At 39.7% G+C, this 24,872-nt stretch overlaps 1 protein-coding gene across 1 annotated transcript; it reads right to left on the bottom strand.

The window, feature by feature from the left end:
- Positions 1–1,206: 1,206 nt before the first annotated feature.
- LOC139724900 (solute carrier family 15 member 4-like) lies at positions 1,207–13,184 on the bottom strand. Its single transcript, XM_071636024.1, has 8 exons — positions 12,677–13,184; positions 11,458–11,665; positions 10,366–10,541; positions 9,240–9,694; positions 5,398–5,584; positions 4,371–4,574; positions 2,533–2,664; positions 1,207–1,427 (listed from the first exon to the last, which is right to left on the bottom strand). The coding sequence occupies exons 1-8, from the start codon at positions 13,182–13,184 to the stop codon at positions 1,207–1,209; spliced, it is 2,091 nt and encodes a 696-aa protein (XP_071492125.1).
- Between the last annotated feature and the right edge of the window lie 11,688 nt (positions 13,185–24,872).

The following is a 24,872-nucleotide window of genomic DNA, read 5'->3' as shown; positions in this document are numbered from 1 at the left end:
GGATGGCTAGTAACTGATCAGTGGGAATCAGTGGTAATACTGGGGGATGATTGTTCAAATTCTTGTGGAATTCATTTAAGAGTACATTTGTTTATATTTAAGTAATGTGCAGGCATGCTAACCTGGTAAACATTAAACTGCACATTACTTGAATATGAGACCATTCTGAAGCAAATAATTTTCACACAACAATAGATATATAATGTACTCTTAAATGAATCCCACAAGGATTGGAACAATCATCCCTCCGCATTCCCACTGATTCCCACTGATCAGTTACTAGCCATCCCCTTTAAGATGATTGATACATAACTTGTAAAAACCATCCCAACTCATTCAGACAGTGATTGAAATAGAACAGAGTTACAAGGAGCAGTGCCATAGAAAAGAGAGATGGTATGATTTAAACATTAGGGTCACTCACATGTCTCGTGCAGTAGTGTCAATGAAAACATGTTATATTTCACAGTGAAAGCAGTGCCTGTCAAAAAAAAAAAATATGGTCAAGAAAATCTGCTAATATCTCGATTTTGGTTTGGTTCAATCTGCCAAAGATTGACAGTAGGTAAAGAAAAGATTTGGAAGGAGTCGAGTTTGATGGTGCCCAACCGACACAAGACGCACGCAATCAGCCAGACCCACCATGTCCATTACAATTATTGTACAACAAACCCAGCCATAGCAGTGCAAAAAAAAAAAATGAGTCTGTTAACCCGAATGAAAAACATTTTGTAGTTTTAATAGTCCATTACAGAAAATCTGCGAATATTTCTGGGTTTTGAGCAGGGCTATCTCATATGAATGTCATCATATAAATGTCACTATTACATCATATTATCACCCTTACATATTCACTTTCGATCATTTTTACTGGTCTCCTTCACGGCTGGGTTTGTGGTACAATAATTGTAATGGACATGGTGGGTCTGGCTGATTGCGTGCGTCTTGTGTCGGTTGGGCACCATCAAACTCGACTCCTTCCACTGCCATATCACAACCCAAGTCTTGAAGAAGATCCGACCCACGAGAAGGTCAAAGCTTGGCATCCAGAAGGCTAAGTGAACGAAACGGCAATGTCCCACTGGCTCTCTCTTAGTTATTCAATTATGTATACACCACACTATCATAGCCTCTTCCAAGTACAGTCGTGACAAAATCATGGAAGGTATTATCGATACGTAGTGTCGAGAATGGTATCGTATCTGACTATGACGTCACTGTCCTCTGCGGTTGTTGCGGCTGTGTTGCGGTGTTGTTGGCGGTGGTGCCACCATCGTCCGCAGATTCATCCACCTGACCATTGACGTAGTCAAATCCCTTAAAAAGCACGTAGACCACAACGGTATTGACGGTGTTGATGGCCGCCAAAACCAAAAAGTAGTAGGCGAGGTGGCCGTTGTTGATATCAGGTGGATACCACTCATCCCCTGGAAGCAATGGTGGTGATAATGAGAAGAAACGAGCTTAATGATGACATCACTCGGAAAATGAAAATGAATGACAACAAAAATGAAAACAGAGAGAACACATGCAAGAAAAAAAGCTTAAGTTAGCCGATAGTTGTCTTTGTACTTACATAAGTGTACCTCGTAATATTTCTTTGAGCGATTGTACTGAAAAAAAGAGCTTTTCACAGGTGCTCATCCTTTCGTAGAATGCAGAGAGAGTGTATAGTAGGCATTGAACTGGAGATGAAATTAGCAGTCAGTCTTACTGCGTCATAATAATTGTTAATCTTAGTTAAAGATGTGCTCTTTTCCTATATCGTCAGTACTACCGAGTAGTCCCGAAATGATTATGTTTCAAGCTATGTATAGTTGTCTGAGCTGCGCTCCTGCTGTCATACATGTCTATGTTTACAATAAGCTCTGTTTAGCTTGATGTCGTATGCTTTATAGCTTGGGGTAGTAGACACACATAATATTCGGTTCGCCGTGTTTTGACTTTCCTAGCCTACTTTGGCAGATAGAATCGATACTTCGATCGCATTGGTACGTTCAACGCTTTATAACATACCGATGGAAAGTACTTGAGGTTCACTTTTTTTTTTAAATTGTGTATGTGTTTCCCCCTTCCTGTTAAAAGTTCGAAAGAATTACGAGGTATAATATAGCACATGTCTTTATCATGGATTAAGTGGCAGTAAATTATGGTATGATGGTATGGTATGGTATGGTGTGAATCATTTGTTTTTATGAACAATTCGTTCATGTCGTTACGAATGAGTTTACAGCCTGGTCCCACAGACGGGACTGCCAGCTACCAAAAAATACTGGTGACCATCAACAAACCAATCTGCGACCAAACACCAAAAATATGATCGGCGACTGGATGCAGACGAGTTGCCGATATGTTCTTGTCATAGCCATCTTTTCTTTCGTCATATACATCTTATTCTTGCTCACTATTTCCGTTCAGTTGCTTGTGCTGTTGCATAGGTGACAGCTTTGACAATTCGATGGCTTCAATTGAAATACATGGCTCATTCACACTTGGAATAAAAACCAGACAGACCAAACTAATAAAATATACCTTCTGTAAGCGCGTTTATGGCGGGAACCAGAAGAATTCCTACCAGGTGACCCAAAGTGAAGTAAAAGAAGAAGATACCGGTCAAGGTAGCCGGGAGGAGCTGTAGCGACTGTTTGAAGGCAAACTCGAGTCCTGGATTGAGAGAGAGAGGGAGAGCGAGGGAGAGAGAGAGAGAGGGGGGGAGGAAAGATGGGGGGGGGGGATAAGAGATGGAGAGTCTCAGAGAGAGGGGGAGGGGAGAGGAATGGAGAGATGACATATCATAGAGTTGCCTCATACCTTGTCCATGTTTATTTTATTCGTAAGCCTCAGTCACGTATAAATACTGATCCTCAAGAATCTACAAGGCAATCTCTGGATCATGCCGGCAATGATCCGGGTAGTTTCGGGATATTTTCGCCCTAGATGGACTCTCAGCGAGCGTTGATGACTGTACATATGGTATCAACACGGCAGCTACATGGATGAGGCCGGCCCAGCTCGGTATCTGCACGGCATCTACACGGCACTTACACGGACCATGCCGGACCCGCCCGGCAACTACACATGCCGGAAGAGCGTCTACACGGAACATCAAGGCGTCTACACGGACCAACATGGTAGCTACATGGACCAACGGCAGCTACACGGACCACGTACGCCGGTAGAGGAAAATCAGCCGTAAAAAAGCGAGCTGATTTTAGATTTTCATCAATCTTCTCGTTCTCGTCACGTAGGGACCATGTAGATCCGTGTCAATCCCTGCAATACCTTGTTTGAATGTGATAGTCCGTGTAAATGCCGTGTGGCTACTGTGTAGGTCCGTGTAGCTGCCTTGATGATCCGTGACTGTATTTGGACTGCCAAGGATACTCACGGCGCCTACACGATCGTTCCAGGCAGCCACACGGACCTTTACGGCAACTACATCGCAGCCACACGGATCATCCCGGATTGCTCGGCCAACACGGCAGTCCCCAGATGACGCCGAATGTTTCTGACCTCCAAAAGTTGCCGTGTTGGCCTCCTAGATATCCCCAGATCGATACGGACCTACACGGTCCTCCAAGGATACCCAAGGCTTTTTAACACGGATCTCTCCCCGGATCACCCCCGATCAGATCCGGGGTGATCCGGCATGTCTTGGGCTTTACTTTGTAAACTCTGATATACTATAACAAAGACGGCCGTGACAGCGTAGAATTGCAAGCAGATAGTTAGATTCCGAACTCGCAAAGAGGAATCAAAGGATAAGAGCTACATCTACACTGATAGATCAATAGATGGCCTATAGCTGTTCTTATCAAGCTATATTGCCTCCATATGTGGTGCGGATGTATTACGTTCTTTCTTTCGAATATTTTTCAAACTCTTTTCTTTCCTGTATTGGTGTCGTTGATGAGAAACATTTATTTTGTGGCCGCCTCCGAAGAGGTCGCCTGTATTAGACATGAGATTATGACGTCACTTCAAGAGCTTTGTCATAATTCATTTCGAATAATCACACAAGTCAACGTCAAGAAACCAATGCAAGCCAATTTCCCCAAGAAAAGCTCTCCGTATTCTATAATAGCGAAACTCTAACTTTATAAACAGATTAAACTTTGCACCTTTACCAATGACATACTGGAAGCACCTTTCCGGGTGCAATTTTTCACGTTTCAAACCAGTGTCACAACGGGAGCCTCCTGGTATGCACCATGTCAGTGAAATCGACCATTTTCTTCCTGATTTGGCCGACATCACCATTTCCATATTTCCAGTTATTCCTCCCCCATTTTTTTCTCTAAATGACGTTTACGAAAAATTGTATGCCTCTAGCACTAGCTTTATCTATCAACGGGAACAAGCACACCAACCTGCAATGTATATGAAAACGTCGGCTAAGGCCATGAGTAGGTACTGTGGAATGATGTAGACCAGAGACAGATCGGACACGACATACTCGATGCCATCTCCGCTTGTGATTACCGAGCTCCCTCCATCGGCAATGATGTTCAGCCGAGCGCTCTCTACGGCAGCTGCAAACAAAACCGACAGCGTGGCGCACACGAGGCCCCAGACTGGTCCAAAGCAAACGAACAGGAGACGAGTTACACCAAGCTAAAGACACATGCAATTCAGTGAATGCTATAAGAGGACAAACAAAAATAACTTACGACCGTATGCCATCACTATATTCAATGAAGAATATGTCCAGCTCAAGCTTTCTCGTTCATTGAGGCAACGTAGCTCTGGTATGTTATGATTTCTGGCCTCCTTTGAGAGACACGATCTCTAGTTGGAAATAATCTAGGGGCCTATTTGACGAAATCAAATTGCCGACATTCTGAAGACGAAGTATCCTAAATACACTGTATTGTCTTCTTCATCATCATCATCATCATCATCATCATTATCATCACCATCATTATCTTCATCACCATCACCATCACCATCACCATCACCATCACCATCACCGTCACCGTCACCGTCACCATCACCATCGCCATCACCATCACCATCACCATCACCATCACCATCACCATCACCATCACCATCACCATCACCATCACCATCACCGTCACCGTCACCATCACCATCGCCATCACCATCACCATCACCATCACCATCACCATCACCATCACCATCACCATCACCATCACCACCACCATCATCATCATTATAATCATTATCATAATCATCACCATTTTATCATCATCATAATCTTCACCATCATCATCCTCATCATCGTCACATCGTCCTTGTCATAATCCTCGTCATCATTACATTCATCATTTTTATGCAGTAGCATGCCTGTTACAGACTTCGGCGGTTATTTTCAGTCAACATCGTACAAGGCCTCCGAAAATAATATGGACTGCATGCTACAGTCTGTGGACTCACATGTTCGGAAGGACACCGTGGTTGAAACGAGGTGCTCGCTGAGGTATGGGTAAACGTAGACATTGACAATGGGCGCCAGAGCTACGCCGACTGCCGGCAGGATGGAGGTCACGATGTCGGGAGAAATGGCGCGGCCGAAAATCTGAGGTCTGAGATGTTGGGCTTGCTCCAAGAATGAGGACGATGTCTAACACATTTAGAAGATAACATGATATGCAAATCGAAACTGTAACCCCATTTCATGTTTCAGTCGACTTCAACAGCTAGAATGAAATGCAATATGGCTGCAAATTTGTACTCAAAATGTAAAAGAACGATAAAGACGTGGTACTTTAAACAAGATTTCATGAAACAAAGAAAAGAAAATAGAGAGAAGGGAAAGAACCGGAGAAAATGCTTGTGTTCACGGCACAACTAGATAATTGGTCTTAGCTTAGAAACAACTGTTTTATAGCACGTCCTCAACTGTTAAACCATGTATGTAAAGTTTAAAATATTTACAACGATTAGAAGGCATCTTGAAGGAAACCAAAGCCCCAAAATGAAAAACATGAATATTTGTTGAGTGAAAAAGGAGCAACATCAGTAGACATGGTAGAACGCGTCGGTTAACTTAAAAAAAATGTGACAGTCAGGTTTTTTCAACGTTTTGGTGTCATAATCGCTGGATAAGGAGTTTACTACATTTTATGACATCAGAATGGACAACATCAATCGAGAAAATGTAAAGAAAATATAACATATTCTTTTACTTTTCTAGCAAAATCAGTTGAGCCTCACTGCTTGCGCTCTTAAATTCCTCCACATCAATATTCCTCTTCCTATTGTAAAGACTACGGAACGTGTGAACAGTTGGCTTTGTTGTACTCACTTCACTTCATTGCTACTGGTCGATAAATCTTTCTTGAATTGTTAGTACATGTATATTCTCCCTTATTAAGGTTTCCCATGTCTCTTCTGAGGACCCACATGTCGAGTTTTATCTTACCAGTATTGTTCAAATCGTATTATTACATTATATTGTTAACATCGCGCTAAAACAACTGTTCATACGTTTGCAGAATTTGGTTATTTGTGACCCACTACAACAAAAAGGTCCTAAAGTCGCGCAAGGTCGAAGCCGCGAAAATCGAGTTTGAAGTCAGAGCATTAAAATTGGTCAAAACTTACGATATTCTGATTTTGATATATTATTAAGGTCTAACATGTCTTCTATCATTTATCGAAATTTTGAAGCAAAATGATCAAAGGAAAGATTTGAAAATAGCGTTTTTCTGAGCCATGTTTTTTGGGCGTTTCAACGAAGCAGAAACTTGTTCGAAAATTTTGATTGAGCGCCACAGATAGGCTCTGCCCCTAACAACGACCAGAGTGATCTCATTGGTCAGTTTGCTGCTTGCTGCTAACCGAAGCGTGAAGCTCGCATACTGCCCAGTCGACTGGTGCGTGCGGGCGGGGTGCGCTATGCTCAGTCCCTTCCAAAGAGATTATACCACAAGAGGGCGTAGTCCAGTGAGGAGGCAGCCGCGCGAGGGAGCTGCCATTTCGCGTTGTGGGAGCCGCCATTGCACGGATCCTGTACAATTATTAATCAGTAGATGGCAGCGCACTGTTTTATGCGCTCGAATTGAATATTCGGCGCAGTGACCGTGCGTTGTTTTATTGTGACGTCACAATGGTCATGTTTAAGCGTCATAGTGGTGCTGATGTTGTTTGATTTTATGGCATGAGTGGGAATGTACGCGAAACAAACGTCATAATGCTCAAGTACTGTCTAGTCTACACCCAAGTTTCCACTATTTATTTTGCGAACAACAAGAAGGTCTGGACTCTACCAAATGGTTCAAATGATATGATGTCATCGTAGAAATTAATATATAAACAATTAACCACATTGTGATTCTGAAAATGAAAATGTGTAATGAAGAATAACATATCATTCCAGATATGATATGAGAAGATATGACTTGAACGTAGACTTAGATCCACGCTGCCAGGAGCTGAGTGTGCGCTCCCTCTTCAATTTTGGACGCACTATTTGTACGCACGCGTATGGCGACTACTTACTCTATAGGTATAATCTCTTTGGTCCCTTCTCACATCGTGGTCACTGATTGGTTGGTGAGGAGACCGCCGACGCTGATGTGCTTGAATGAACTCTTCGGTGGTTGCTAGGGCTTACCTTCTATTTTCCAGAGGTGAAAACTGACTTGCGTGTCCCTTGATCGCGATTGCGTCGAAAGGAAGACTTTTAGGGCGCTTTTCTCGAAACAGTGATTTTCCAGACGTCTCGACATGCTCTCTTGTAAACATCGACATCTCCGCAGCCGATTATTTTTTATAAAATGTGTTATATATCAATTTAAAGCAGAAAGATTAGGGGATTATATCATGCAATTTTCAAATAATCGACCTCGCCCGACTTTAGGATCATTTTGTTGTAGCGGGTCACATTTGTTTCCACTATCTGTATTTTTAGAAGAATGTGTTATTTCCTCCGGTATCCTTGCCTTTAATTTTTGTTTTCTATGTTTTGGTCCTAGATGTTGCACCCGTGCTCTTCATCTGTTTTTTATACTCTGTACAGGACATACGCTTAACAAGTTTGCTTTTAAGTAGGTTCCATCATATTTCTTTAGCATTTATGAAAATGGAGCCAAACTTAGGAAGATTGACCGCCATGTTGTATATGTTTACAATAATTTACTGTGCATCTTAGCCGGATATTGTGATTCACTTTATTTTATCATAATTGATGTACATTCCTTCATTGAGAAATATGAACATAAATTGAATTGAATTGAATTGAATATTAAAGAGTATACAACCAACCTCTTTCCAAAAGCATGGAAAATTATATTACCCTGACATATCTCATAACAGGTTGATGGAACGTGTATTTTTATGAAAACTATTTTTTGTAAATTCTCCTTATGAAACGAATTCTTTTCATGTTGTCCACAATGAAATAATGTAGCATAGGTTCCTTATCCAAGGATGACTCACCCGAAACTTTAAAAGTTCATAACTTTTGTCTGGATTATCCATTTTACCTTTAATATTCACTGATTTTTCTACTAATATTGCCACTTTCGAGCAATTCATGTTTACAATTGGACTTTTCAAAGTCATTCATGGAAAGACTATAAATTCTTAATGTTGAATCTAAACTGAAGTCTTGAAATGGAGCATTAAATGGATTACATGCGGTAGTTCGTTGGCTTACAGACTTGAGTAATATGACACTTCCTGTAAACAAAAAATAAAGTTTTGAATCGGGATGATGTACTATAACTAGCCAAGAACTAAGACCCCGTTTACAGTGCGGGGCTGGGCTGCGGCTCGGCCGCGGCCGAGCTCGCCTCCATTTCAGTGTAAACGCGCAAAAGGCCAAATGCGGGACCAAAATTGGAGGTGGTCTCGGCTGCGGCTCGGCCCGGCCTTTTCTCAGTGTAAACGCAAACTGGGCCAAATGCGCGGCCAAGTTTAGTCTGGCTTCCAGACCCTCTGCCCGTACTATTTCGTTATTCAGGATATTGACCCTCTCAACGTCAAAAACTGGTATAGTTTAAGGTGGTTTTGTCCTGCAATAGGTTTTTCCTTCGGCAAAGGCCTTTGCCCGAACGGGCCGCGGAATCTATTTGGCAAAAGGTCTGAAAACTAGACTATACCAAATTGCGTTTGTTTAGCAGAGCGCCACTACGACAAAATATTGAAAGGTTTGAATTAAAAGCGCGGCTGAGCCTGGCAGTCTGACAAAATTGCGGGGCCCGGCCGCGGCCTTGGCCCCGGTTCGGCCCAGCCCCGCACTGTAAACAGGGTCTAAGTGTCCATCGGATTACCTGGTAGCGTACAATACCATAAGGTAGAAGGGCCGAGAGCAGGAGAGAGGCGTATAAGATTTTCAGACTTGATACCACCATGTCTTCTGAAATGCCGCTGACACTAGCAAAGTTTTGCACATTGATCCTGCCATAGTACTTGGGTGGGGTCTCGGGAGGTGTAGTTGGTGGGGGTGCGGCCAGTAGTGCTGGTCCCGGTTGTGATGTGTCTGCAGTGATACCGCCGCCGTCGTTCGAAGCGGTTGTTGGGCCAGGATCGAGGACGCCGATCAGAGGGATGGTCTCGTCGACGACGACTTCCATATCATCGACAACGGTGGATGACAAACAGCTCGGACATGAAGTACATGAGATCTTGTCTCGGATCCAGGAACAAAGATTGCCACACGTAGACTTGAGTGAGCCGGTAACTGTTTTATGTGCCACTTTAGCGACCGTTACAGCTGGTGTGGTACCTGCCCTCAGCGAGAAACAAATCCACTTAGTTACTTCAATTATACTGCAATGCTTGATGCTTCGATAACTGCAATATCTACCAATTTCCTGTACAGGTTAGTAACGTCATACAAATTTGCTAACGGGTATACTGGTTCATAAATTTTGGAGGAACTGAAAAAAAAAATGTTTACCTGATGCTGTAAATTTTCACACTCTGTCACGTTGTCTCCTACGCAATAATAACATACAGATTGAACACAGATAAAAATAACTCTTGATTTGTGCCATACACTGTATTATGCAATTGGAACAATGATAAATGGAACAAGTCCGGTAATGTGTTTTGTTACTTTTATCTTTGATGTTGTTGTTCAGACAATAACTTCGAAAGGCCATGCTGCTTTGAAATACCAAAGGAGTGGACTGACGAAACATGTCGTAACTTTTCAAAATCGGAGAAAGAACAGAAATATGAATATCAATGTTAATTTTACATTTTGGTGGTGGACCGGACACAGTGTTTTGTGATTTAAGAATCTACTCAAAGCGTCGTCTTATTTTTCATGGGGGTAGAGAAACATCCAACTTTCGTGTTTTTTGTTTAAATATAAAAAGTTTTGCTTGCATAATATCATTAAAACTGGTTAAAGCCCCTCAATGTGGCATGTTATCACGGCTATACACTCACTGCAGACAGCTTGATGGGTCGTCTTGTAATAATCCTTGGCGTAAACGAAGAATCCCATGATTCCGAGGTTGACAATGACGACAATGACGAAGCCGACGAAGAAAGAGACTCTTGTTTGAACGAATGTCAGGCTGGTGTAGGCAATCAGAGGAGCAAACTGCAGCGCGCTGTAGAGTCTAAAGAAGAGAAGAATCAAGATTGTAGTTTAAGTTCCAGACAGTCATCTCGTGCTAATTTATTCATTTGATTAAGTCATTATTTCCAAATATTCAGACAGAAAAGAACGTCATGGTTTACACTGAATAATGTCAGTCGCATAAAATTTGAATGTAGCCATTATTTTTCATTGTATCCGGTCAACGTTGGCCAAAAGGAAAAATCAAACTCACAAATTAATAGGAACATAACAATGACCGAATATTTCTATCCCCTCCTCTTATTGGTATACAATGGGGGATCTTTTTTTTTTTTGCTAGAACAAAATAAAGAAAATAGAAAAAAATGAAGGGGACGGGGAAAGGTGCGTCCGCCCACTTTGATTTTATAAAGGCACCCCTCTTTACGGAATTCCTGGATCCGCCCATGGGTATACACTAGTGGACATAAAAAAATCAGTGTAGTGTGTATTGCCAGTGTGTGGTGATGCAGTTGACAATTATTCCTTATCCCGAAGGTTTGTTAATCCACAAATGCAGAAAAGTTAGTTATTCCGAGGAAAAGTTAAACATCTAAAAATGGAAAAAGTTTGTTATTCTGGAGGTTCGAAAATCAAGTTTATCCGTTAACGAAATAATGTATGTAATTCCGAAGGCTCCTTAGTACGCACTTTTTTTTTAACTTTCTAAAGGGTTTGGTTTGTTTGTTTTTTTAACGTTTAGACTAAAAACCGTAGGAATAAAGAACCTTTGAATCAAAGCCGCAGATGTTGCAATTAGCAACGATCTTAGAGAACGTAGTTTCATTTTCGGACAACAGGACATCTTGGTATGAGGAATTTGTTTGTTTCAAAATAAAGAACCGTCGGAACAATGAACCTTAGTTCACTTTTAAAAAATACAGCGTACGACAAAAGAAAAAGAAAAAAACTCTTACATGTGGAAAAATGTTTGCAAGACGGCATCACCGTACCGCTCAACCTGTGAGGCAGCAAACGGAGGTGCCGTCGTGTTGATGGCTACGACTCCCAGGCCGATCAGGAGCCGACCAATGAAGTAATAGATTTGCCTCTGATATATGGGTAGACCGTACTGCGGACCATATTGAGCCCAGTCGAAGGAAATCAGAGGAAAGACGCAGGTACCTGCGTGGACGTAGAGAGAACCAGAAGGTGGGTCAGGGTGGTCGGTGATCGGTGATCGGTGATCGGTCAATGTGTAACGTGATAGAGCAGAAATTGTGAGGAATGTCATCTTATCATTTAGTCTTCATCTAGTGTACAGTACAAAGAAATTACTCCTTTGTTTTCAACCGATTTCGTTTCTGTATTTGTCCACAGAGTGTCACTCGGTTAAGATTTGTCCCCGGTTTTTTTTTTAATTGAAGAGACGGTCAGTAACAAATATGTATTAAAAAAGGGCAAAAGAAGGACGAGAGAAGAGCGCATGGTCTAATTGCCGTCACGAGAAAAAAATTAACGCTGATGACACCAAGTCAGGAAGTGACAACTACTATTGTTTCCTGACTTTTTGATGAAAATAACTGTTTGCCTATACATACCAAAGTCCTTCCTGCGTCTCTTTTCTAATACCTCATCTCCTTTTCTTTCCGTTCTTTTCTCCTATCCCTTATCTCTTCTTGTGCGATCGCCTCAATTCTCTGCTTCTTATTCTTTGTGCGTTCTATATTAGTTGCTGTTTTTGCCTCTTCAGTTTCTGGTTTGAACACTTTAAAGGTCCTGTCTATCTTTGGGAGGAGTGATTTAAAACAATGTTCATGATATCACATTTGATGCATATGTGTAAGTCTGTTGTATCACAAAACATCCTACCATATAAAATTTCCACAATAAACCCTAAAATATAAGGAGACAGTATTTTTCTTTATTATCAACACAACTGTAGACAGTCTACTCTGGAAACATTTTATTATAACTATTGTTCGTATTTTGTGTATTTAACAATCCTCAACATCAATAATAAGGATTCAAATTTTTAAAATTGTTGTTTTTATCCCTAACTCATATTTTAGAACTATTTTAATGCACTAATGCTGGATTTTTGTTTCATCTGCAAATGGTAAATTATAACTTTAATCGCTCGAAACACACTGCACTTGAGCTAAGATTGTGTTTCTTAAGATGTATATCACTCACCCAATAGGCAAAATACACCACCCACGTGCATTACTGAGTACGGCCCCGTGCAAGAGTCAGATATCAGTCCAATGATGGGGAAGAGGAGAATGTTGATGGCGAAGACAATGATCTCAGTGGTTTGGGCTTCGGAATAGCCATAGTCGAGGAATTCCTTGGTGAATAAGGTGAGGTTGGTGGCCACGGAGAAGAAAATGAGTTGGGCGGAAAAAGCCCCCAAGACGATGAAGAAGGTGTTGTATACAACCTCCTTCGGAACCGGTGCATTGCCGTCTGTGCCATCTATCAAGTCCCCCAGGTGCGACGCCATGTCGGAGAAGAAGCCCCCTACGATTGATGGTGCAACATCACCCACAATACTAACGACTTCAGAGACCGCATCCTCGGATGTAGCTGAAACGCTGTTATCCGTTGTGTTGGTTGTTTCATTCGCCTGAGACGATGTTGGTGGCGCAGGATTAGACGTCGTGGAAGACATCGGATCGGAAGGAGGGTTTTCCGAAGACATGCTGTCTAGATTTGCTCTTGTTATATGTTTGTTTAGTTTATCCTTGTGTTTTTTTTTATGCCGGCCAATAAAGATCCACCTTATGAAGTGAGGAAACGCCTAATAGTCGCCTGTTTCGAAGTAAAGCAAACAGAAGTGTATTCTAGCCTGGAGAGGTCTTGCTTGAGCACTTTCATAGGACGTTCCTCGTTCCGGCCGTCAAGCAGAAGTACTGGTTGCATAAAGGACTCAGTTGATATATAGACGTCCTAACCATGCAGGGTGTCTTCTCAGTCTAGATGTAAACAAATACCTACACGCAGATAAAAAGTTATTAATTTGTTATTGCTAGAAACGATTATTTGATTCGTGGCTGAGTGCATTGCCCTTAATTCTCTTCCAAATGTTCTGTCAATTTTGAAGTCCGACAGTAGTAGTTTAACTCACCGCTTTTCACCAGGGCGAATTAAATTAAGGAGAAACTGACGAACTTAAAGCAGACGCCCAAAAAAGTGTAGAAATTATAAAAAGTTGTATATCAAATGTCGACTAGGAAAAACTTTGTTCCTGTAACTCGTGTTTCTTTGTTCATCATTCCTTATAGCTAATGAGTGTTACACTTAATAAGAACGCGACGTCATTTGATTTCCTTTTCCTTTATCATGTTTATGTCTACAGTATTTGCGAATTCTATATTTCAATATTCCAATCTCAACATAGATTTCGTTTTATTTAATCGGTTTCATTTTCAGCAAAAAATACAAACATAGAAACCATGATAATGCTGATTAAAAAAAAACAATGCACATGTTCCAAATATGTCGAAATATAACAAATTACAATGATAGTAGGTTGTAAAGCAAAACTACGTGATGTTTACTCAATAATGTTGAAAACGAATGTTAACTGAGTTGAAGGGATGGTATAATTTTGGTTGAGATGGGGATGCGTTTTTTTTTTTGTGACTTAATGATTAGAAACTACATATGCAAAATATTGAAGAGCATGCAATTATATGACCAACTAAAGATTTATCTGATGAAAATTAATTTTGAAATGGCTATATAAAAAAGTGAAACAAAGTGGTCCTAATAAAAAAAGTGATCCCACATTTCATTAGGATATGTTTCTTTCCGGACATCTCAGTTATTTCAAAACCGATTTTCGTCAAGTAAACTTTAAATTCCTCTTAGAATTGAATAATCTTTAATATTTCATCAATAGGTTGTTTCTTATTATCTTGCCAAAAAAAAAGAAAACCCAGAATCCCAATCTCAACCAAAACGATCCTTTTAATATCCCAAAGAGTCACAATATAGTTTAATAAAGTCCTTGCCAAATTTGTAGTTTTCGTAAATTCCAAGAATTGCAGGACACTCTGGGATGTTTATGTTAGCCAGCAAATGCAATGTAAGCCTGATAGGGGTCATAATTATTTCCTCAACAGTCGCCCTCTTTCCGTTTAAATGCCAATGAGTTGTTCTTTCTAGTCCCAAGGGGGTTGGGGTGGTGGAGGAAGTTTCTCGTCAAGCATAATATTATGGTATAAGCATTTTACCAATCGATCTTGCTGGTAGCAGCTTTAACGGGTCAGTTATCTGATCTCATCTTCATCAAGGGTCTTGAAAGTGCAATCCCATTATCAGTTCCAATGTTAAGAATAACAACATCAACAACAACAACAACAAAGTTCATTGCAGCTAAAGTTTGGCGGCTGATTATATCTGGCAAAGATGTGCATAATTTTGAGTACCCCAAAGTACGCACTTTATATTGTACACTTAATGGGTGAAAACTGACGATAAGGAAAGTTGACATTTAATCATGTAGCTATGCTTGTCGTCAATATTTCTTTCATATCGTAGATTGAGTTGCCATCGTATAGTCTTCATATGAAGCAGAGAAATCGACACTTGTTTACTGGGTATCTTTAGCAGGATTATGCAGTTGTGGTCATCATAGTTTCATGCTTACTTTTTACATCTTCCGTTGTCGTGGTAATTATCTATTCATTCTATCTATTCTTATTGTCACTACTGTCACTCTCACTTTCGTTCAACGTTGGCATCCCTTGGACATAAAACTCGACATGCTTGATATATATGCGTCATCAATACTGCCATATTATTTACAAGCTACCAGCACAATTTCCAGAAAATTAGTGGAATCGACGAGAAGCACAGAGCAATATTAATGTACAATTGATTTTATAAAGCACTTATTGAGAGTTCAGGTTCAGCACACACACACACACACACACACACACACACACACACACACAAACACACACACACACACACACCAACACACACATGCAAAGCACGCACGCACAAAATATCGTCAAACTCGCTTTCCTTTCACAATAATTATGATCAATATAATTATAAAATTACTTAAAGCAGTGTTTGCTTGTTTTCAAGTAACCGTCTAGGCTGTAAAATACACTCAGCAAAAAAAGAAAGAAAGTAAACGCTTTTTCAAGTTTAGATTTCTTATAGAATATTGGGCTGAAAGCTAATGTATTACACCATATTGAAGGTAATTTAATTGGCTATCAATCTGGTAGGTCAAGATAAAGGGAAACTTTACGCATGAGTGAACACCATTATTATTCTCTTCCAGGACACAAAAGTAAAAATTGGAAAAACTGAACAAGTTGTCATTCATACGTATTTGCTCTTCCATAGAACAATAAGAACAAACTACAAATTTCACACAAAAAGAAACGTGAACTGCGTTGAAAAAAAGTAAAGCCCAATAGATCAATGAAGGCTAGAAATAATTAAGGAAAATAAAGCATCTTATGTCAAATCTAAATTCAAATGAAATAAGAGAAGAAGTAATAGTCCTATTTAACAAAAACGGTTGAAATTGGAGGATTTTTTTTTCGAATTAGTAAATTGTAAATAACTTTCGGTTCTTGAAATTGTCACATGGATTAATCACTAGCTTCTTTTTAATCACTAGATTAAAAGAAATAAAGAAATTCTGCTCCTTTGATCATCTTTATGCTTATTATTCTCTATGTCATTTGAAGTTTGACTTGAAAGAAAATTCTTATTTTTTTCCCTTTAGTCTCCTTTGTTTTCCTTAGAGGTTATAAAGAGATAAAGAGAACAAAAACTTATTTTTCCTATGTCATTCAAGTCTTTCATTGTGTTAAACTGGTCTTTTGTTGTCCGAATGTTATCGTGAAAGAGAACATGTCAATTTTTGAAATTGTTAATTTTGTGCCTTGGAGGACAAAACGAATGTGCTCACTCATGCGTAAAGTTATCTTTTTAATTAACCTATTAGCTTAATAGCCAATTAAATTACTGTTGATATGGTATATAAACAATTGATTTTCATAAAAATCTTCTATCAAAAACATGATCTCGAAAAAGCGCATTTCTGTCTGAACCGTCTAAGTCAAACTTGTGCCATATTCTCACATTCATGTTAGGAAGCTGAAGACACCAAAATTACTGATTATCAATTGGCTTTAGAGAAAACTGAGTATGCTCGTTCAATTTTATTTGACTTTGTGAGGCAATTAATGACTGTTTCAGTGACAATTTTTTACTCCCATAGCTTCATTTGCCCCCGATGTCAATGTAGCCGGTAATAAGTACGATCATGTTGCTGGAATTAACACAAGAAGAAGCATTGCTCTCTCTCTCTTGAGAGTGAAATGTAGGCTAAAGTGGGTATAGACGAAACGGAACATTGTAACCCTTTGGCGTTTGGCTTTATGATCATTATATCAATGTAATGTCATCGGTAAGCGTGAGTAAACGTGTTCAGCGGCTTGTTATATACAGGTACATTGTGTTTCATCAAACTTAATCCTGGTCAATGAACTTTAAAGTCGCATATATCACCTCCCCCCTTCATGTGCAAAGCAAGGGGGTCAATCTCCTCTCGAACTTTTCTTTATTGATATTTGTATGTGGGAGGGGGAGGAAGGGAAAGCGATTCCCGTATTTTAATGATTCTATAGAGCTCTCTACTTGCAAACGAACTACTACTAGTAATTGGAACAAAAATATTCTGTTATACCCAAGCTGTAACTTCCTATGCCTACACATAACCATAGGACGACTTGCAATCTATTTTCTTCAACATCATGCAGATTTCCTTGAATTTCTTGGTTTTTGTCTGCTGCTTTTCAGCTCTGATTTATTCTAATGGACATTTCCCCCCTTGGCAAAATGAATAAAATTCAATTGAATGAAATGATTTACCTTCTTATCATGCCATTATACGTCACACTATATTGTGACCCTGCATCACAAAACGAACAAAAAGTTTCGGACCTTGATTTTGTGTGAGGATTCTAAAATGGTGAAATGGGTCAACCCAGTCAATGTTGAGTTTTTCATATTTTCCGAAAAAGCTATCCTTTTTCTTCATAATTCTTTAGTTGGAATCATAACATGAATGGGAAATTATGTTTTCAGCAGTTCCTCTACAACCCTTTTTTTTTTTGGGGGGGGGGGGAGAGTATAGAATGATCGGGTATGTCTTAGATGGCCCTTTTCGTTTCTTGAAATTGTTTGCACGCTCTTCACTCTCAGGTCTAATAACTTTTTGAATGGATAATGCTACTTCTTTGAAAGTTCTCATTAATCATGAACATAATATGTTGATAGAGCATGCTCAACTTCAACTTAATCTGATAGCCCCTTCATTGTTGTTGCTCCGGTAGTTTACATTCTGTGTTTTGTCCATTCCATCGCATACTGTAGCCACCAAGGCTAGGTAAAGATAAAGCACTTGAATAGACCCTGTACTTCTGAGCCTCTTTTCTCAGTTCACACTTTTCCAGAGTGTGTGCTTTCTTTCCAGAATTTAGATATGTTAGGGGTGTTCATTTGAGTTGAGTTACATCATTTTAAAGCTTAGAGTCTGCTCTTTTAGGATCAGCCTTTAACTAAAAATCGAATCTGGCGGTTTTGTGTTTGTTTTGTGATGCAGGGTCACATAATTTTCTTTCCCGAGGGTCGTGGAGTAAAAATACAACTTTAACATTTTCGAAACCGAAGATACTCATTGGTCTTTGGTGTGACACACACTTTGTTTCATAATCTAACACTCTTGTTACTTGAAGATTATTTGGACATAACATTATCACAACATCACAATATGTAATATCTTCAAACAGCATTCTAGTTGTTCTAGTATCTGTTTTACTCATTAAATGTATTTCTCATGTGGCTCTATGGCTGTATCTAGGAATGGGGCTATCATTGTTTTGTGATGCAGGGTCACATAATTTTCTTTCCCGAGGGTCGTGGAGTAAAAATACAACTTTAACATTTTCGAAACCGAAGATACTCATTGGTCTTTGGTGTGACACACTTTGTTTCATAATCTAACACTCTTGTTACTTGAAGATTATTTGGACATAACATTATTACAACATCACAATATGTAATATCTTCAAACAGCATTCTAGTTGTTCTAGTATCTGTTTTACTCATTAAATGTATTTCTCATGTGGCTCTATGGCTGTATCTAGGAATGGGGCTACCACAGTGTGCGTTTATAATAATTAGTGACACAGGTAATGATAACTTATTATCATCTGCTGTCAGCTCACAATCATTGCTCTTACTATAGTCATCTGCTTGATCATCAACGTTATTGATCATAACGATAATAGTGATCATCCTCTAAAATGATTATTTGAAGACCACTCAACAGCTTGATAACGATGATTTATGTTATTATAGTGCTATGATGCACTAACTAGGGTTTCGCACTGCGCTTTCAAACTGAATGATCATAATTATATTAAAGCGTGTGGGCAAGATAAGCGTGGAAAAATTGCCAAGTATATTGTATGAACTCTGATGGTCCCCAATCATCCTGTGCTTTAACTATACACAGCCCTGTCGCTGTACACAAGTTAGTGTAAGTCGCGACAGGGCTGTACCGTGTGGACACTACGTAATATTGTAATTCCGGGGCGCCGACTCTATTTTCAATTTACTGCACCATATTCGTTACTAAGACTACATAAGATGAAAACTTTATCTTCTTAGCTACCGCTTTGAAGTATTGATATTGACATACATATTTCACAACTTACCAATAATGACACCTTTTTTTAATCCAGAAATCGTAGAAATCGCAGAAATGATTCGAAATGTCGGCGCATCACTGGGCAAAGGGGGTGCTTAATAGTCTAAGAGCATAAGGTCAATAAAAAAAGGCTTAAACCTGGACATTTTTGGTAACAAGCTGATTTTTTTTCAGGATAGGTCCAGAAAAATGTCTAGAATAACATACTGAAAGTCCTCATAAATCCTCTTTGAGCGTTTTCCGCAATCCAAGATGGCGTCCAAAATGGCCGCTATTTCCAGAAATTCTTAGAACTTCTCAACCAGAGGACCAACGTACTAAATCTAAATGTCTAAATATATGTTTTGAAGCATGAAGAACTCAATAAAACACATATCAAGAGATTTTGGTGCACGCAAGTACGGTAATCCAAGATGGCGTCCAAAATGGCCGCCATATTTTGAAATTCTTATAACTTTCCAGCCAGGTAACCCAAATACAAATTTAAATGTCTAAATACATGTTTTGAAGAATTAAGAACTCAATTGAATACATGTTAAGAGATGTTAACGGACACAAGTACAGTAAGCCAAGATGGCATCCAAAATGGCCGCCATTTCCTGAAATATGTCAAATAGGCAACCCAATACAAAATTTAAGTGTCTATTTTTCGAAACATTTATAAAGAACTCAATGAAATACATATGATGTTAATTAAGAGATGATGACGCACGCATGTAACGATTAAACCGCTCGAGCTCTTCCTAAACCGCAGAATGGCGTGCAAATGGCCGGCAGTCACAATTTTATCTCACAATTATGTAAATAAATGTCAGTATAATTTATAAGAAACTTTTTATTTAAAAAATAGTTCTAATGAGTAAAGTATACAAATAAAACATTTTGATGTTAAACTCATGGCGTGTGTCCTTGTTACGAGAGAAACATTTCACCATCAGATTTGTTGGTAAACAGAGAGCCTACTAGATCTTTTTACCACATGGTCTATTTTCGTCACCTCAAGCATATAAAATGAAATATAGTGTTAGCCCTTTGTTATTACCAACGCATTTGGTGTCTACCATGAGGTGAGTTCCATTTGAAACTGTCACTTATCACTCATGAAGTAAAAACAATTCTTTCTGATGTCTGTGCTACGTAAATGTTGAAAATTAGTGTCTCCATGTGCGACAAAATGATATGTAATTCATCACATGACAGTGAATCTCTTTGCTGCAGTTTATTGCTCCACCTTAAAACAAAGTGTCTAAATTATCTTATTCATTTCGTGTAGATTTGGTAAAATTATATTACAGATAGAAATCAGAGAATGTGGGACTCATAGTTATTGGTACATGGACGATGAATACTCCTCTCCCACACGAGGGATCTTCTTTTTTTTTACTCGAAAGTGAAACAAATAGTGAAAACGTTTGGTAAGATATTGAATTGTTTCCATTAATGAGTTAGAAATATATAAAGTAGTATTCAGGGAAATGGGCAATATATGGGAGGGGTGGAAGGGGGATCCCCTCCCCCTCCCCCAATATGAGGGAGATTTTGCATGTTCAGACGTGATATTCAGACATCTGATGCACCCTTTTAGTGAAATATTAAATTTTTGTTTCCATAAATAAAGGAACAAAAAGTTATGTAATCATGGAAGTGCGCGGTCATAGGGATGTCCGCTCCCACACGAGGGCAAAATTTCTTATTTTCAGACTTGAAATTTACAGATCTGTTGCACCTATTTGGTGAAATATCTGATATTTGTTTTCTTTTTAACGCTGGAAGAAATATATATTCAGGAAAGTGTCGGGGAGGGGGAAGTGTGTGGGGAGAATACTCCTTCCCATACGATGGGGATTTTGGCATTTTCCAATTTGAAATTCAGAGATTTAGCGCACTCTTTTGGTGAAATATCTGAGATTTGTTTTTGTCCTAAAAGTAAGAAAATATATATTAATGGAAATATGCAGGGGAGGTGTAAATGGGGTGATGCACGCTCCCACAAAATGGAGTTTGTTTTAATCAGGTTACGGGTTTTATGGTGCAAAATGTTGATGACATACATACATTTCTATTAAAAAGTGTGAGTAGAATAAAGACTAGTATATCCAAGGCAATGAGTTGTAGAGGATGTAGGGGGATCCCTTTCGACTGGAGGGAGTTTTGCATTTCTATGATCATTAACCGGCCTATAATGCACCTTTGGTGTTATATTGATAGTTCATCCTCAAAGAGCAGATAATTAATTGTCTCGGTATCCCCATCCCCTCCAACTCCAGGGAGGTATATTACACTTGAATTGAAATGAAAACAATTATATCACTTACACACATTTGATGGAATATTTGGGAATTGTTAATCAAAGGAGTATTTAATTTATTGGGGAAGTTAGAGGTGGAAGGGTTTTGTAGGAAGGGCAAATTACCCTTACTTTTGCATTTTGTAAGTGAAAGATCTAGTGCACATTTTTGATGATATATTCGAAAATTTGTTAATCTCAAAAGTGTACAAAGTCTAAGGAAAGGGGCCGAGCGAGGGACGTTTTGCATTTTTATGATTGCAATTCAATGACAAAGTGCATATACTTCAGGATGAATATTTGGAAAATAATGATTGTACAGGCCACCCCTTTCCCCAAGGGGAAGGGGGATGCATCCAAGCGAACCTTTACCAGTGGACCATCTGAGTTGTTGAATCTCGAACATTATGTTGAATATCTTTGTCTCTTGATAAACAAACGGCGGCCATTTTGGGCAACATTTGGTTTTCGCGAAAAACTCACGTGGTTTTATTTGTACTTACGTGCTTTATGGTCACTGAATAAGTATTTTGTTGGGTTCCTTATGTCTCAAAATAAATATTTATACATTTAAGTGCGCATCGCGGTTACGTAGTTGCAGGGTTATGAGAAAAACAGGAAATGGCAGCCATTTTGGACACCATTTTGGATTTCTGAAAGTGCTCAAGTGCTTTATTTGTGTTTCAAAATCTCCGAATAAGTATCATATTTGGTTCCCTGAGACTCAAAACGTAGGCCTATATTTCGACATTACAATTAGTGAGTACAGTTGAAATCTACTTGCAAAATTATGAGAAAAAACAAATCAGGAAATGGCGACCATTTTGGACGCCATATTGGATTACGGTACTTGCGTGCTTCAACAACTCTTAATAAGTATTTTATTGAGTTCTTCATCCTTCAAAACATATATTCAGACATTTTTTTTTTAATTTTGTATTTGGGTTACCTGGCTGAAAAGTTATAAGAATTTCAGAAAATGGCGGCCATTTTGGACGCCATCTTGGATTACGGTACTTGCGTGCATCGACATCTCTTAGTATGTGTTTTATTGAGTTCTTCATGCTTGAAAACATATATTTAGACATTTAGATTTTTTCATTTGGGTTCGCTGGTTGAAAACTTATAAGAATTTCTGGATATGGCGGCCATTTTTTACGCCATCTTGGATCGCGGAAAACGCTCAAAGAGGATTTATGAGGACTTTTAGTATGCTATTCTAGACATTTTTCTGGACCTATCCTGAAAAAATCAGCTTGTTACCAAAAATATCCAGGTTTAAAACTAATGCTCTTGGACTAGCAGTCGAACGCGTGGACGTACAAATTCCGTAGCACCGCAATTTGCATCATTCAAAGCTGGGAAAGATTTATTTTGAATCGCCCAGCGATGATCACAGCATTTCGGGTTAAGATTGGACATTTTGCTCAGTGTATGCTGCGCGAGGGCTCACTATGGACTGAAATACAATGCTCACAGTCCAAGCATCTCAATTCACGTGAGTGATTCGTAAAATTTGTGATAAGAATGTAGAAATTTTCAACAGTTTTGTTGTTGTGTGGCCGTGTTCGAGGGGTTTAGTAGATATGTGTACGGGGTTTAGTATGTGTATATCACACCGTCAGACGCCGTGCTAGCGCATGGCGTCTGGTCGGGCTACCTGTTCACGTAAGTCTGACAAGCAGACGAGCGAACTTCAGGCGATGTGAGTGCGCCACTCTCGTAATTTCACATCTCCGGTGCATCAGGGAATGGAAGAGCTCTCCCCCACGAAGGTGAGCGGATGACCAATCGGGCAAGCTCACTAATGGAAGATTGCTCGACTTCCGGCTCGGGGTTAATGCAGTGTGCTTGATTGAAACTGACTTTTCTCGAGTACAAGCCGCCATTTAGGCGCGTAAACGGGCTTTTCACCGGGATACATCGTGAATTATCATAGCTTGGATGGTTATCGCAAAAGCGAGGGCGACCGATTGTGCTTGAATGGTAGTGGTCCGACAATTAAGTTGATAGTTCACTAACCCCATAAGATAGGAATAACACTTTGGTGTGGAAGATGATTCTTACATCACGAAAATAACTTAAACTTGTATATGCTGCTCGTAATAGCTGAGGGCCGTGACGATTTTTGTTTTTTGTTGTTATGAGGAAATTTGTAACGGATTCGGACTGAGAAATTAATAATCGCTCGAAGCATGGACTGTTCCACAGATTTAATCTCCGGATCCACACGGTTATCGCCAACGCCTTCCATTCCCGGGCCGACTCGGTGGCATGGCGTCGGCAGAACATCGGACACCAGACCAACCCCATGTACAACCATGTGTACCTGGGGGCATCGGCACCTTCATCAATGTTAATCGACCACTACGAGCAACGGAAGAGCGACGAGGAGTTTCGCAAGCTTCTGGTGAGGAAGTTCGAGCGCTGTCTCTGCAACCGCGGCGCCGGTAAGATGCTGACGAAGCTAGCGTATGCCCGCTTCTGGAGAACTCTGAGAAATGTCGATACGGTAAGACCTCCTTATATCCCAGAATCATAGGAAATCAACTATTTTTCGATTTGAAGCAAATTGCAGATGTCATGTCAGATATGTATTATTTTTTCCATTATTTTTTATTTTCAAAACTTCCAAAACCTAACGCACATTCTCCGCTTTTCAGAACCCTTATTTCCCTTGAAAAATAGAATGTAAAAACGAAGCAATATGGCTTGTTCTGTCAAGTCGTCGCAGCAAGAGGCTCACTTGTGAATGACTAAAAGACAATAGGACAATAAAAGACAAGAGAGTGATGAGTAAGATTACAGGCTAAACATCATTACTTTTGCGAGACATAGACTTCTATAAGATTGCACGACAGGAAACTTAGACAACCCAAATCCCGAATATCACAAATTATAACTCCTAACTTATGCCACAATAATACTGAAACATAAGTCCCTATATTTGGATCAAAAGTGAGAGAAAATCAGCGAGCTTTTGCATCTACACTCGTCTGGAAGGATGGAGATCAATGTGCTACGATTCGGTATCCACAGGATGAGATTTTTGTGGACAATAAAAACTTGCACGCACACACACACACACACACACACACACACACACAAACAAACAAACACACAAACTATAGAGGGGCCGTCAAAGGCGGCAGACCCACGCCTTAGCGGCGCTACAGAGTAGACATGCTGTGCATTTGGTCACCTACCAGAATTCGGTCTTTTACCAGAATAAATTATCACCAGCCAGTGAGTTCTACCAAAGATCGTACACGGAAGTGTACGATCTTGGTTCCAAAGTCACATCACACGCAAATCACATTATTTCACGTATCGGAATATTCATTCACAACAGG

Source organism: Diadema antillarum, unplaced genomic scaffold (genome assembly GCF_040938485.1).
Source record: "Diadema antillarum isolate AM-2024a unplaced genomic scaffold, OU_Dant_1.0 seq00000002_RagTag, whole genome shotgun sequence".
NCBI lineage: Eukaryota > Metazoa > Echinodermata > Echinoidea > Diadematoida > Diadematidae > Diadema > Diadema antillarum.
The sequence above is the reverse complement of the archived record's forward strand: the minus strand, read 5'-3'. Positions and strand labels throughout refer to the sequence as shown.

Excerpts from the sequence above, each read along its gene's own strand:
- LOC139724900 (XM_071636024.1), bottom strand. The coding sequence starts at position 13,184 with ATGTCTTCGGAAAACCCTCCTTCCGATCCGATGTCTTCCACGACGTCT. Across the intron at positions 10,542-11,457 it reads TTGCAAACATTTTTCCACAT|ACTCTACAGCGCGCTGCAGT; the intron begins GTAAGAGTTTTT and ends TCTCTTCTTTAG. Across the intron at positions 2,665-4,370 it reads CGTTTTCATATACATTGCAG|GACTCGAGTTTGCCTTCAAA; the intron begins GTTGGTGTGCTT and ends CTCTCAATCCAG.